This window comes from Martes martes, assembly GCF_963455335.1.
Source record: "Martes martes genome assembly, chromosome: 2".
Classification (NCBI taxonomy): Eukaryota; Metazoa; Chordata; class Mammalia; order Carnivora; family Mustelidae; genus Martes; species Martes martes.
Window position 1 is genome coordinate 197,468,678 of NC_137889.1, and position 14,601 is coordinate 197,483,278.

The window sequence follows — 14,601 nt, forward strand, 5'->3', positions numbered from 1 at the left end:
GGGAGAATAATCTCCACAAAGGCTTTAGAGAAATGCATTGAATTACTATATAAAGTACCCAGTGCCATGGCCAGCAGATAACAGATGTTTATTTGGGGAAGTTATTTTGTTCTTTGGCCATCTTGCCAAACACTTCCATTTACTAATGAGGAGAACAGGAAGAAAGTTTCACTTAGATATTGGATAGTAAGTTTAAAAAAACAGAAGTGAATCAGCGCCCAGTTAGGTAATTCAGTTTGGTACCTAATAGTGGATTCAGCTATGTGTCTAATACTGGATTAGACACAACAGATATGAAACCAGAGGCCCAGGAACCTGCTGGGTTAAAATGAAATCAGTCCCATATTGTACAGGGAGACAATAAACACCTTTTTAAAAAATGATTTTATTTATTTACTTAAGAGAGAGAGAGAGAGAGAGAGCACCGACGGAGAGGGAGAAACAGAATCCCCGTTGAGCAGGGAGCGTGATGAGGGCCTCAATCCCAAGACCCTGAGATCATGACCTGAGCTGTAGTCAGCTCAGGTGCCACCTAGGTGCCCAACACACTTTCTTCAAGTGTCTTTTATGAACTGCCAGTGACTTCATCCCTCCCTTTCCATGGCCTCAATGTGCACACTCACTCAGGTAAATGCTAAATACTTATTAATTGCCTCAAATTATAAGACTCTATAATCACAGAGGAACTTACCTACAACTCTCTACTGATATTCCAGAGACCATACTAATAAAAAGCATGTAACCAATGTGATATGAGCCAAGGAAGGAGAGGAATGGTTTATTAAAAAGATATATTTTGCCTCAAAAGAGAGGATTTGGAATGAGGGCACATCACTCTGTATTGCTTAGAACTCAAACCAGTGACTAGACCATATTCAGTGCAAGAAGAATTTTCTAGTATTAGCAATAATTCTAAGTGGGGTAGGCTTCATGGTACAATAATGAGTGTCAAAATTGCACATGCATGAGCAGGTTTTCTGTGGGATCTAGGGATCCAGTCCTGGTCTTTCTAAGGTTCCTTCAAACTCTGTTTCTATGACTCAGATAAGAATTTGGTTTGTGGTGAAGTAATATTCATTAAACATCATCACTGTGTCTTGTATACCTTCCATTTTTCATCTTAAAGGTCAGTGTACAGATTTCACTCTCTTAGGGAACAAGTTCTGTGCTGTCTTTCTAGTCTTATCAGGAAACTCATCCCCTTGCCTTTTGCTTAAATAATCCTCACTACTTGTTTTTCCTCTGGTCTGAAATTCTACCTTCAGTCACTGATCAAGGACTTAACATCATTTTATGTTTCCAAGAATCTTTTACTCTGAGATGAGAATTCAAATAGGTTTAAATTTTGTCCATTATTTTAATAAAAAGAGAAATTATTTCAGCACACATGCAATAGTTCCTTTTTTTTTTTTAAGTGTCATCTCCAATCAATTAATAGTGGCCTTCTTGTGGCACTGTGTGGTGAAAAGAGGGTAGTGATGACTTAGTAATATCTGCAGTGGGTAACAGTCTGGCATCTCTCATCTGAAGTGTTGGCCATCCCTAGATTAATAGGTCCAGTTCTAATTGTTCTGGGAGGCTCAGAGTAAGAGCTCAAGGGCACAGCTCTAAGAATGCGCAATGGAAGAGCTGCTGAGCATCAGCACTGTTTAGAGGACCTGAAAAAGATAACGAAAACCTGCCAAAGATAATTTTTCATTTGCTGACCCTAGTTTTCCATAACACATGATCTATATTCTTTATCATTAGCCAACATGTCCCAAAGCTAAATAAGAACAGATTTATCATGATTTTTCAGGCAGATAAATCTTTCTCACCTGATATATATATATATATATATATATAAAATAAAAATAAATATAAAATATAAATATATATATATATATTTTTTGCCTAGGAAACCAGAAATAAGAATATACGGGTAGCACAATCACATGATGGACTGCCAGTCTTAGATATTATCTGGTCCAAATCCTCCATATATAAATAAGGAAACTCAGGATGGGAATTGTTCAAGTAGTAACCAGTGATCTCCAAAACATTTCCAAAACTTTTGGATTTCACATTTTTCTTAGACTTTTTATTTAATCAGTAAGTACCTGTTTCTTCCCCTAACCCCCCAAACTGGGTGTTAGGTGAAGGTGACACTAGCTCAGGAATGCTGACACCTCAGTTTTCTGTACTAGCTCTTGAGCGGTGTGGGCTCCAAAGTCAGACAAACCTGGATTTCTCCCCGTGAGTCCATGAGCAAATTATATGATCTTGAGTCTCTTGTTATTATTATTCATTTTTTAAATAATTTTTTAAATTTTAATTCCAGTTTAGGTAACATACAGTACTCTATTAGTTTTTATTATTATATTAGTATTATATTAGTTTCGGTAGACAATAGAGAGATTCAACAATTCAGTACAATACTCCGTGCTCATCATGACAACTCACTCTTCATCCCCTTCACCTGTTTCACACCTGCCCCCCCCCCCACCCCGTAACCATCTGTTGGTTCCCTAGAGTCTGTTTCTTGGTTTCTCTCTCTCTCTCTTTTCCTTTGTTTTGTTTTCTTTCTTAAATTCCACATGAGTGAAATCATACAGTATTTGTATTTCTCTGACTTATTTTGCTTAACATTATACTCTAGCTCCATTCATGCAGCAAGATTTCATTCTTTTTTATGGCTGAAAAATATTTTATTGCGTATGTGTACACCATGTTTCTTTATCCATTCGTTAGTTGATGGACACTCAGGTTGCTTCCATAATTTGGCTATTTTAAATAATGTTGCAATAAACAGAGGGATGCATTTATCTCTTCAAATTAGTGTTTTTGAATTTTTTGGATAAATACCCAGTTGTGTGATTACTGGATCACAGTTTAGTTCTATTCTTAATTTTTTGAGGAACCTCCCTACTGTTGTCCACAGTGGCTGTACAAGTTTACATTCCCACTAGCAGTGTATAGGAGTTCATTTTCCTCCACATTTTTGCCAATACCTGTTGTTCTTGTGTTTTTCATCTTAGCCGTTCTAACAAGCGTGAGGTGAGATCTCATTGTAGTTTTGATTTGCGTTTCCCTAATAATGATTGATATTCAGCATATTTTCATGTGTCTGTTGGTTATTTGGATATATCCTTTAGAGAAATGTCTGTTTATGTCTTCTGCCCATTTTTTAATTGGACTATTTTTTGGGGGGTTATTGAGTTTTATCAGCTCTTTATGTATTTTGGATGCTAACTCTTCGTCAGGTATGTCATTTGCAAATGTCTTCTCCCATTCAGTAGGTTTCCTTTTAGTTTTGTTCATTGTTTCCTTCACTATGCAGGAAATTTTTATTTTGACATAGTCCCAATAGTTCATTTTTGCTTTTATTTCCCTTGCCTCAGGAGACATATCTAGAAAAATGTTGCTATGGCCGATATTAGAGAAATTACTGCTTGTTCCCTCTTCTAGGATTTTTATGGTTTCAGGTCTCATATTTAGGTCTTTAATCCATTTTGAGTCCATTTTTGTGTATGGTGTAAGAGAGTGGTCCAGTTTCATTCTTTTGCATGCAGCTGTCCAATTTTCCCAACACCATTTGTCAAGGATACTCTTTTCCCATTGCATATTCTGTCCTCCTTTGTAGAAGATTAATTGACCACATAATTGTGGTTTTTACTTCTGAGTTTTCTATTATGTTCCGTTGATTTATGTGTCTATTTGTGTGCCAGTCCCATCGTATCTTGATTACTACAGCTGTGTAATATAACTTGAATTCTGGAATTGTGATACCTCCAGTTTTGTTTTTCTTTTTCAAGATTGCTTTGACTATTTGGGATCCTTTGTGATTCCATCCAAATTCTGGGATGGTTTGTTCTAGTTCTATGAAAAATGCTGTTTAATAGGGATCACATTAAATGTATAGATTGTTTTGCATAGTATAGACATTTTAGCAATATTTGCTCTTCTAATCCATGAGCATGGAATGTCTTTCCATTTCTTTGTGTCATCTTCAATTTGTTTCATCACTGTTTTATAGTTTTCAGAGTACAGGTCTTTTACCTCTTTGGTTAGGTTTCCTCTAAGTATTTTATTATTTTTGGTGCAGTTGTAAATGGGATTGTTTTCTTAATTTCTCTTTCTCCTGCTTCATTATTAGTGTATAGAAATGTAGGAGATATCTATACATTGATTTTGTAACATGTGATTTTACTGAATTCATTTGTCAGTTCTATAGTTTTTTGGTGGAGTCTTTAGGATTTTCTAGATATAGTAGCATATCATCTGCAAATAGTGAAAATTTAACTGCCTCCTTACCAATTTGGATGCTTTTATTTATTTATTTATTTGTTGTTGTTGTCTGATTGCCATGGCTGGGACTTCTAGTACCATGTTGAATAAAAGTGGTGAGAGTAGACATCCTTGTCTTTTCCTGATATAGGCCTTTATTATAACAAGGTATGTTCCCTGTAAACCTACTTTGTTGAGGGATTATATCATGAAGGAATGTTGTAGTTCGCCAAATGATTTTTCTGCATTTGTTGTAATGATCGCATGGCTTTTATCCTTTCTCTGGTTAATGTGATGTATCATGTTGACTGATTTGCAAACATTAAACGACCCTTGAATCCTGGGAATATATCCCACTTGATTGTGTTGTATGATTTTTTATTTATTTTTTATTATTTATTTATTTTTTATTTTTTAAAAGGTATTGTTGGATTCAGTTTGCTGGTATTTTGTTGATGATTTTGGCATCCATGTTCATCAGAGATTTGGCCTGCAGTTCTCTTTTATCGTGTTTTTTAAAAAAATTTTTATTGTGTTGTGTTAGTCACCATATAATACATCGTTAGTCTTTGATGTAGTGTTCCAAGATTCATTGTTTACGTATAACACCCAGTGCTCCATGCAATATGTGCCCTCCTTCATACCCATCACCAGGCCAACCCATGCCCCACACCCTTCCCCTCTGAAACCCTCTATTTGTTTCTCGGAGTCCACAATCTGTCATGGTTGTGGTGTTTTTATCTGGTATTGGTATCAGTGTAATACTGGCCTCATAGAATGAATTTGAAAGTTTCCCTTCTTCTGTTTTTTGGAAAAGTTTGAGGAGCATATGAGTAAGGGGCAGGCAGGGCTAGGTAGGGGGCCATATGATCAGGCTCACCAAAAATCCCAGAAATGCTGAGGCACAGTGCAATCAGAGATAACGGTACGAATCAGACCCCCTTGCCCTGGGCGTCAGAGGTGGGGTCTTTTTATGGCAGTCATATTGTGCACAACAAAAAATAACCAGACCTGAAAGTAGAAGTAAGCCATTAAAGATGTTATCACCAGTCCTTACTCAAGCCAAGACGTCACAAGGATGTTAAGGCCACAAGCTCCCTGGTCAATTTTAGATAAAAGCCCGTCGGTGGAGGCCTACGTTGACAAACCTGGCGGGACCCTCCTACTCCTGAGAGCTTTGTCTGTATCCTTACTTAATAAGATGGCTTTGCTCACTCTTCTTTGTCCATGCGATTAATTTTTCGACTCTGTGAGACAAGAACCTAGTTCTCCTGCTTCAAATAGGTATTATCTCAAAAAATGAAAAACAAAACAAAACAAAACAAATAGATATTAACTCTTCTTTAAACGTTTGGTAGAATTTGCCTGTGACATCATCTGGCCCTGGACTTCTGTTTCTCAGGAGTTTTTGGTTACTGATTCAATTTCATTGCTGCTAATTGGTCTGTTCAAGTTTTCGGTTTCTTCCTGTTTCCAACATGGCGGGGCAATCCAAGCGCTCCAGGTCTGCCTATTTCCTGAAGTCCCAGGCTTCTGTAACAAACCTGCCTCCCGAGTGTCTCTTACTGAGGATGCCACAGTCGGCATGCCGGAATCAGCCCTCGCAAGGCTGATTGGTCAAGTCTCCCAGGTGTCTCTTAGTGAAGGATATTCCTGCCGCCTGGTACGCCGCGTCCTCGCAAAGTGGTCCAGACTCCTCCACCTGTATCCTACAGACAGGCGACGTGGTGTGTTCCCAGGCTTCCCCAGAACTGGAGGCTCCCAGGTGCTGTTTTCGGCTGGCTTCTCAGGCCTCTATGGACGGGCCCTGGCCCGGCAGGGCAAATCTAGGTCCTCTGGGTTTGCCTCAGAAATAAGCCTTAAGACCTGCATGCACTCAAGAGTGATTTCTGGTTGCCTGGCCTGGGTCATTGAAAAAGTTCATTCCTTGACTCAGTAGAAGAAAAGGCCCAAATTCATTGCCAATTCCCACTTCTCACCGGACGCGCTTCATCTGCACACTTGCATCCTGATGTCTCCGCTGGTCCGGCAGCTCCGCGTTGTCCTTGAGTCTGCCTTTGAGTTTCATGATGCTCTCAATCGCATACAGCTCCTGGGCCAAGAGGCTGCCCGTGCACTGGTCTCGGTTCACCCTCGCCAGTGCTTTCAGCAGCTTTATGGCCTTTAGGCAGACTGCACGAGGTGTTCCTGGCCTTTTCCAGAACTCAAGTCTTCCAGGTGCCCCTTTTAGGTGGCTACGTAGTGTGGTGGCCAGTGTCATACCTAGTATGATCCTGAGTCTTAATTTCTTACTCAAGAAATAAGAATACTGTTGTCTAAATACAGTCGTATAGAGCACCAGGCCCACAATAAACACTCAGTAAATTAGGGTCAGTTTCCTTGGGTCTGCTCCCCTGGCCATGCTCCGCCACCCCTTCCAGGGACTTGAAAATGTGCCCAGCACTGGAACCAGGGCTTTAACCATTTATTTGAATCTGTGGTAGTACATGTTTACCTTCCCTCCTGCCACTTTAGAACTTTGTCCGTGTCAACAGGCCTTCCCAGCAAATGCGATATGTACCAAAGGTGCTTATTGATTACTACGAGGCCTACATGGTATAATCTTGGAAAAACAACAAGTAGATTGACATGACTCATTTTAAAATCCAGTATTCATTAATGAATGCCATCCGGTAACGATATTTCTCCATTGTCATGAATTTCTTCAATTTCATCAGGGGTTGTACTGGCCCAGAAAAAATATTCACCAGGAAAAGGTTAATTATTAATAGTTGTTACTTGAAAAGAGTATAAAAAGGACTCTTCGATTCTTGGAGATGATAGCGCACCTTCTTTAAAGTTTCATCTGGAACGATGAAGACTCTTAGACCCATATGTTTTCTTGTTTTCTTCAGCTATGTTCAGTGTCAAACGCTTCAGAGAAGTTTACTAGCTGCAGGTAGGGAACCTATTTATAATCTACACATCCCATGTGCCAGGACATAAGGCATAATGACTACTAAAATGTAGACTAAAATATAGGGAATGGCTTGTCTTCCTCAATGCTCATCACTGTCAGCAGAGTCATTGGAAATTGCTAGAAATTACGAGCAATTTGTGGAAGGGACGCAGAAAGAGAGCTAATATAGTGAGGCAACACGCACAGGAAGTTCTCACTTTAGCCTTATTTCCACTCTAGTGAGGGAACGATACGTTTCAAACTTGTGTTTGAAACTGGGTAAATGATTTTGGATAAAGCAACTGTGTTCATAGTAGCAGGAATAATACTACGAGCTACATTCTTCAGCACCCATTCGGTGCTAGGTGCTGTGCTCGGCGCGACACCCGTTATGTTTCCATTTAATCCGAACAACTATCCATCGTGGTGGAGTTTATTTATGTTTCCGAGGTAGAGGAACTAAAACTTTGAGAGCTTAAGCTGTTTTCCTAAGGCCACACTCAGAATCCGAGCTAGAAGTGGAACTCAGAGGAACTGACTCCAAAGCCTTTCCCTGTAACAGATATGATGATGGTTTCTTTACTTAACAGAAAACTGCTCAGCTCTTCGGAAGCGGTTAGTATAAGAAGATATTGTTTTCAGTAGAGAACGTGTGTGTGTGTGTGTGTGTGTGTGTGTGTGTGTGGTGAGTGGAGGTGATAAGAAAGGTAAAGTTGATGAGTAAATCCAAAATGGGTGAGATAATGTCTTTGTCAAATGAAGCCTGGCAAAGTGCTCATGTTTATATGTTTGCTTCCAATGCCTTATTACATGAATTACTCCCAATTTTCTTAGTATTCCTTGGATATGCTAGTAACTTCTAATATAAAGAGTTAAATAACCAAATCATGTTAATTAATGCAAGTGTGTCAACACAAGTACATGCAACTATTTGTGGGCTAATGACAGATTTCAAGGACATAATATATGTGAACAGAAAAAAAGTCATTCACAGAATGCAGTTGAAACGCACGTGAAGATACAGTCTGGCAATTCATTTTAATTCTTGATGGTAAATAAAATAGATTTGGAAATTCATAAGTGAATAAAGATGGATTACAGAATTATAAAGGGAGATTTCAAGTTTGAAAATATCCTCTCATGCAAACAAAATCTCATTTTTTTTTTTCAGCCTTGCGCCACATTAATAGCCAGAATTACCTGCAGGAGAACTTAAGAGACATGTGAGTTCTGTTATCAATATTCTCTTCTCTGAAATTTGAAATCACAATCATTTTGGAAGGGAGAGGGGGCAGTGATCTAACGATGATGGAGGAAGAGTTTGATTTCACCTTTAACACTCTCACAAGTGTTATGTTTCAGCACCAGCATCATGGTGGCTCAGTTTCTCCAGAAATTAACGTTTGAAGAAGTACAAACCATAGTCGAAGAGGTGGTAGATTTTGCAGACAAGTGCAAGATCCTCAAGGCTCACGAGTCACCATCAGAATGCTCTCACCAGTTGGTAGGTGAATCATGTTTTGTCTTTCTCTCTCTTTTTTTAAACTAAAATTCCAACCAAAAGGTGTTGTTATGAAGTGGGATGTTAAAGAATTAGGTAGAGGACTTTAAGGCAACAATACAGACATCAATCACACTCAAAATATAATCTTTGTAAGTTTATAAGCCCAAATTCTTCATTTCATCTCTGGGAGCTCAGACTCAGAGAACCAAATGCTCAAGAGAACGGATTACAACCTAGAGGCCAATTTGTTCATTTTAGTTGGTTGCTCTGCCTCTCCCACTGGAATACCACTGTCTGATATTCTCATATAAAGGTTCCTGGAAACCAAAATACTAATTTTAAAATGTTTCTAAGAGTATATGAAACAGAAGAAAGAAGTGAATATTATTATGGACTCTTTCCCTAGTTAGTAGAAAATCTTGGGGATTACTTCTGTCTCATAAAGTATGTGTATCTTACGATGAACAAGTTATTTATGAACACTAACATATTTGTGCAATCTACATATTTTTTGGATCACTTTTCTCATACCAAACATTTAAACTACAAATCAATAGTTTTCTTCTTTATTGGTAAGTTTATTATTATTATTACTTTTCCCTCTTCTTGGGACTAAAACCTACCTATCTTTTACTAGACTCTTAGTAGACATAGAAAAACCATCAGTCTAATTAGAAACACATTTTATTTAATTTTTAAAGATATATTTATTTGAGAGAGAGAGAGAGAGAGAGAGTGGGGGAAGGGGCAGAGGTAGAGGGAGACAGACTCCTCTAGCAGATTCCCTGGCTGAGTGTGGAGTCTCATGTGGGGCTCCATCCCAGGACCCTAAGGTCATGACCTGAGCCAAAATCCAGAGTCAGATGTTTTAACTGACTGCACCACCCAGATGTTCCTAGAAACACATTGGAAATGAAGAGCTTCTGCCAATCACTAGTCTTAGTTGTTTTATAGTGACCCCTTTTTATTTCTACTTCAAATGATGGGCTTTTTCCTGCCTTTATTCCCTAAATCTGGACATATATTTTATTTGAGGTTTACCACATCCCACAAACTTACTGCCACTCCAAGGTATTTGAAAACTAACTGAGTTATTACATTTTCATTTGAACAATTGACACTGAATATACACTGCCTTAGAGTTCAGTTCTTAAAATAACTTCCTATGGAAACCAAACTAAAAACAAATAGAAAGCAAGGAAATTAAACTTCATTTATTTCTTGGTGGATAGTTACCCAAAAAACCTTGATTTCGTTAGGCTCTGGAATTTTGGCTTATGTTTACTGCCTCTCAACAACTGTATGAAAATGAATTTGAAATCACAATTATTTTGGAAAGAAGAGAACGATAAATTCCATTTGGTCCATGTCTAGCATGTGGGAATTTAGACTTAAAAACTTAAAAAACTTTTGCTCAAAAGAACTATGTCCAGGGATTATTAAATACAGAGTGTAAGAGCCTGTCCTTAGTGGCCTTTTCTTGATAATAATTCTTTAACTTTCCTAGAAAAGTAGGTCACACATGCTTCCCCTTTCAAGTATTATTTCCTCCTGCAGATGACTACCTTCCTAGAGCACATTTGTAATAACCAAGGAAAGGCTGACGAACAGGAGTTTTCTGACTGTTGCAATATAAATAACAAAGCAAGACTCAAGTGCTTCCTATTATACAAAAAAGATGATGCAAGTTACAGTGATATATTCCAAATTCCAAATCCCGAGCAGATCTGTGAGATGGATGAAGAGAATCAAGTGTCAGTGAAGGAGAGGTAAGTCATTTCTCCTTGCCATAGGCTCTGCGGAAGAGTGTTTTCCAATTTTGAAGACAGATCTTTTCTTTATATATGGGTCTCTGAGAACACAATCCTTTATTACATGAATTAAGGTAAAAATTTGAGCTACAATATATATTTTGCTCCCTCAGAATGACAGTTACAATCTCGGTGAACCTGACAGGACATAGAAATGTCTATGTGTAGAAACATTAAAAGTGACTAGGACAAAAAAATTTTAAAAAATAAACTTAAAAAATGACTAGGACAGTGTTAAGAACCCATCTCCTTAATGGTTGGATTAGTCAGACCAGCAGCAAGTGATGTTGAAAGGTTCAGAAAGTAAGCACAGCATAATAAACAGAGTATCAGGGACAGAGAGCAGGTAATAGCTCTGACAAGGGCTGGCATTTGGGAGACTCATCAAGGGATAGCAGAGAAGGTATCTGATAGGGCATGGAGAGAGTCTGTCATTGAGAACATAGGAAGAGGTAACAACTGCCGATTCGACAGAGATGAGTTTTTTGCTCATAAATTCTGATTCTATAATTCCCATCTGGAGTGGATAGCATTATAGCAAATGGGTAAGCAAGCTTCTGTTTTGTTTTCCTGGGGAGCACAGAGGTTTATTTGTAAAGAGGTGCAAGCAAGTGGCTTAGGTTTAGTGGCGGGAATCCAATGCCTAGAGAGGTAGAAATGATAAGAGAAACAAAAAGCTTCAGTTCTCAAGAAAGGCAATTCTAGCCATCTTATCAAGACAGGCTCAGACAATGGGAATAAGACAAAGATCTGATTGCTGGTTCTAGAGGGCAAGGAGCATGGTAGTGATTTGATTTCAGGTTTTAGACATGAAACTTTAAACCAGAGATGAGTGAGCAGAGAGGGTGACTCGATGCTGAATATGTAAACTCCTTTCATTCACCCATGTGGGGACAGAATTGTCCAAGACAATTTCAAGAGGAAATTAATTGGCCCTTGTCACTTAGGTAGAAATGACTGGGGTATCTGCTAGTACAGTCGGTTAAGAGTCCAACTCTTGGTTTCAGCCCAGGTCATGATCTCAGGGTCTGGAGATCAAGCCCAGTGTTGGGTTCTGCGGTCAGAGTGGAGTCTGCTTAAGACTCCCTGCCCCTCCCCTCTGCTTGTGCATGCATGCATGTGTGAGTGTGTGCGTGCGTGCACATGTGCGTGCTCTCTTCCTTTCTCTCTCTCTCTGTCTCTCAAATAAATAAATAAATCTTAAAAAAAGAAAAGAAAAAGAAAAGAGAGGACTCAGGGATGGGAATTGGGCAGGTTCCAACTTGCCTGACATCAGGGGCAACCAAATGGGAACGGAAATAGGACCCAGCTATCTATTTGCTATAGTGCTGTTCTAAAGGAGAATTATAAAATCAGGTTTGGATTGAACATTCAGAGATTATAAAATCTAACCAATACTCAGGCAGTGAATCTAATCTCTTCTGGAATATTTACAATGAAGTCAATATTAGGGAGTTATTTTAAATGCTAATCTTAACTTACATGCAGACAGCTATAAATATTCAGAGGAAAAATAATTTTCTCATTACTTGTCTCATAATTATAAGACAACAACTTCATTTAATTCTCAACCAAGGAAACAGTAACATATATCAGAACTGGGAGGAGAGGTCAGCTCTTTCAGATGTTTCAAAAGAAAGCATAGTCTACAAATACATAAAACCATAGTTACTGGGGTGCCTGGGTGGCTCAGTGGGTTGGGGCCTCTGCCTTCTACTCAGGTCAGGATCCCGGGGTCCTGGGATCGAGTCCCGCATCGGGCTCTCTGCTTGGCGGGGAGACAGCCTCCCCCTTTATCTCTGCCTGCCTCTCTGCCTACTTGTGATCTCTGTCTGTCAAATAAATAAACAAAATCTTTAAAAAAAAAACATAGTTACTGTACCTTTGGATTATCTAAGGAATCTTCAATAGCAGTTTTAATTATTGTAAGCTTCTATTGTATGTCTGACTATAGAACCAGACTTTCAATCAAACATGACCCTATGTTACCTTACGATAGGGACAGTCCATTTTTTAAATGGCTCTAATTATCAGAAAGTTTTTCCTTATACTAAGTTAAACTTTCGAGATTTGAAATTAGATTGTTTTTTATTGAATATCTTCTAAGGGAACTGTTACTGTAGCACAAAAATGAACTCTTAATTCAGCATACACAATAAAGAGCAGAGGTATTGAATGGCTTTGATGAAATTTCATATCGACCAAGAATTTTGCCTTATGTTGGGAGGCAGGTGTATGTTGATAGTATCAGTTCTGCTGTTCTGTTCTGTTTCTTCAAGTTGGGCTTGAGAAACTCTGTGGATAAAAGCCTACTGACTAAACTTCCAGGGTTTTGGGGCCCCTTGGTGAGAATGAAGAGGGACTTTTTTTTGGGAAGCACAGACCTACTTTTCTAAATCTTATTAATGAATGATGTTCAGTTCCATTATTTGGTCTGTTCTTCTCCCTCCATCAATTGTGGATGATTTTTTCCTTTATAGGTTTTAATTTAAAAATTTCTTTTTCCCATTCTATCTTATTCCTTTATAGGTTTTTAAAAAGCAAAAGTAATAATCCCAGGATAAGCTAACTTTAGTGTGATAGCAAATAATCTCTAATTTAAGCAGCTTAATATAACAAGAGGTTTTTTTTTTTTTTCTCCCCCTCGTGCTATCTGTCCAGCATAGATTATAGTATAGGAGGTCTCCTTATCATAGTCACTTAGGGACTTAGGTTGACAAAGACACCATCTCAACCCTTGCTTCTTTCATTCCTATGGCAAGGGAAGGGGACACTAGTAAATCACGCACTGCTTCTTAAATTTGTTTAGAAACAACATTCATCGTATCTTCTCACACATCATTAACCAGCAAGTCACACTGTCATACCTCACCTCATGGGGGGTGGGGGTGGGGTGTGAATGCGTAATCCTACCATTTGCCTGAAGGGAAGGGAGTTGGAAATCTCTGATAAACAACTCTAATGGCCACCCCCTCAGTGGTCATCCACCCACAAGAAAAGATTTTGTACTTTTAACCCAAAGGACATGTTACCACAGGATTGCTACACACCAGTTGTTTAGATAAGGTCTCTGTTAATGTTTGGTTCGTGCTTCAGGTCTTCTGCAAATCTCTTGTCTTTCATTATGGCACCACCATTCCCTATCTGGTCAGAGAACAGCAAGAAATACTCTTCTGATGAAGTCACAGATGGGTATTGACCCCAGAGACTCCAGTCACCTTCGTGGACGGGATTTTCTCTTTTAGACTCTGTAGAGCTCAGGGATTTCTATTAAAATATTTTTAGCATTTCCTTGGCTATTCGTCATGAGATATAATTGCTTTTCCAATTGTTCCAGGGAAGATGATGGTAACAATTTTTCTTTTGAATTCAGTAGTTTCTGCACCTGTATCCTTCTCTGGGATCCCAAAAAGACTTGAGTTAGGTCCCAAAGGAGCAGGCATACAGATAATATGTATTGTCCAAGGAACAGCGGGGTGGGGGAAAGTTAAAACGTGAACCAAGTCCCTATTCTATCAATTCCTCCATTATCCTTTCAGAGTTGAAAACCTGATTTTCTGAGGTCACCATTTTTCTGGTAATATTGGCCTAATTTACAAATACTACATATTAAACTTGCATTAGGGATAGTACTATGATCATTAGGATGAACTAAGCTATGCTACGGTCACAAGGAAACCCTAAATTTATGAATAAATCCTAAAATCCTAAATTTTGGCTGAATTCAGTAAAGATTTAATTCTTTTTCATATCATAGTCTAAACTGGGTTGTTCCCTTTGGTGACTCTTGAAGAGTCTGGCTCCTGGTTGAATCCTGGGCATGATTTTTTTTTCCAGGCCTGACAATAGGCAATTACGGGTGACAGGCCTCCGTGGGGCAAGCTGCCCTTCCCACAGCAGAATGGGGCAAAACACATGTCAGTCTCTGCAGGAGCTTCAGTTAAGGGCTCAGTCCTCCCCTGATTTCGACCATGTTTTCGTGCATAGCTTCATTCCTAGCCCAGGGGCCTCTGCTGAGACTTCCTAATTGGGGGAATGGAGGGAGAAACGTGGACAGACTTCTGTGCACTTCGGCTCAGCAC

The 14,601-nt window shown here is 38.9% G+C and overlaps 1 protein-coding gene across 4 annotated transcripts in view; it reads left to right on the plus strand.

The window, feature by feature from the left end:
• Nucleotides 1-7,084: 7,084 nt before the first annotated feature.
• The window catches only part of LOC308337443 (alpha-fetoprotein-like), a 42,854-nt gene continuing 35,337 nt past the window's right edge, over nucleotides 7,085-14,601 (plus strand). The window contains exons 1-4 of one of the 4 annotated variants that reach the window (XM_080795554.1): nucleotides 7,085-7,204; nucleotides 8,376-8,427; nucleotides 8,554-8,708; nucleotides 10,266-10,477. In XM_080795554.1, the coding sequence (XP_080651680.1) occupies nucleotides 8,577-8,708; nucleotides 10,266-10,477 (344 nt within the window). In that variant the 5' untranslated portion in view covers nucleotides 7,085-7,204; nucleotides 8,376-8,427; nucleotides 8,554-8,576. Of the gene's footprint in view, nucleotides 7,205-7,677; nucleotides 7,820-8,375; nucleotides 8,428-8,553; nucleotides 8,709-10,265; nucleotides 10,478-14,601 lie in introns of those variants that run through there. The other 3 variants (XM_080795552.1, XM_080795555.1, XM_080795553.1) reach the window with 3 other exon arrangements.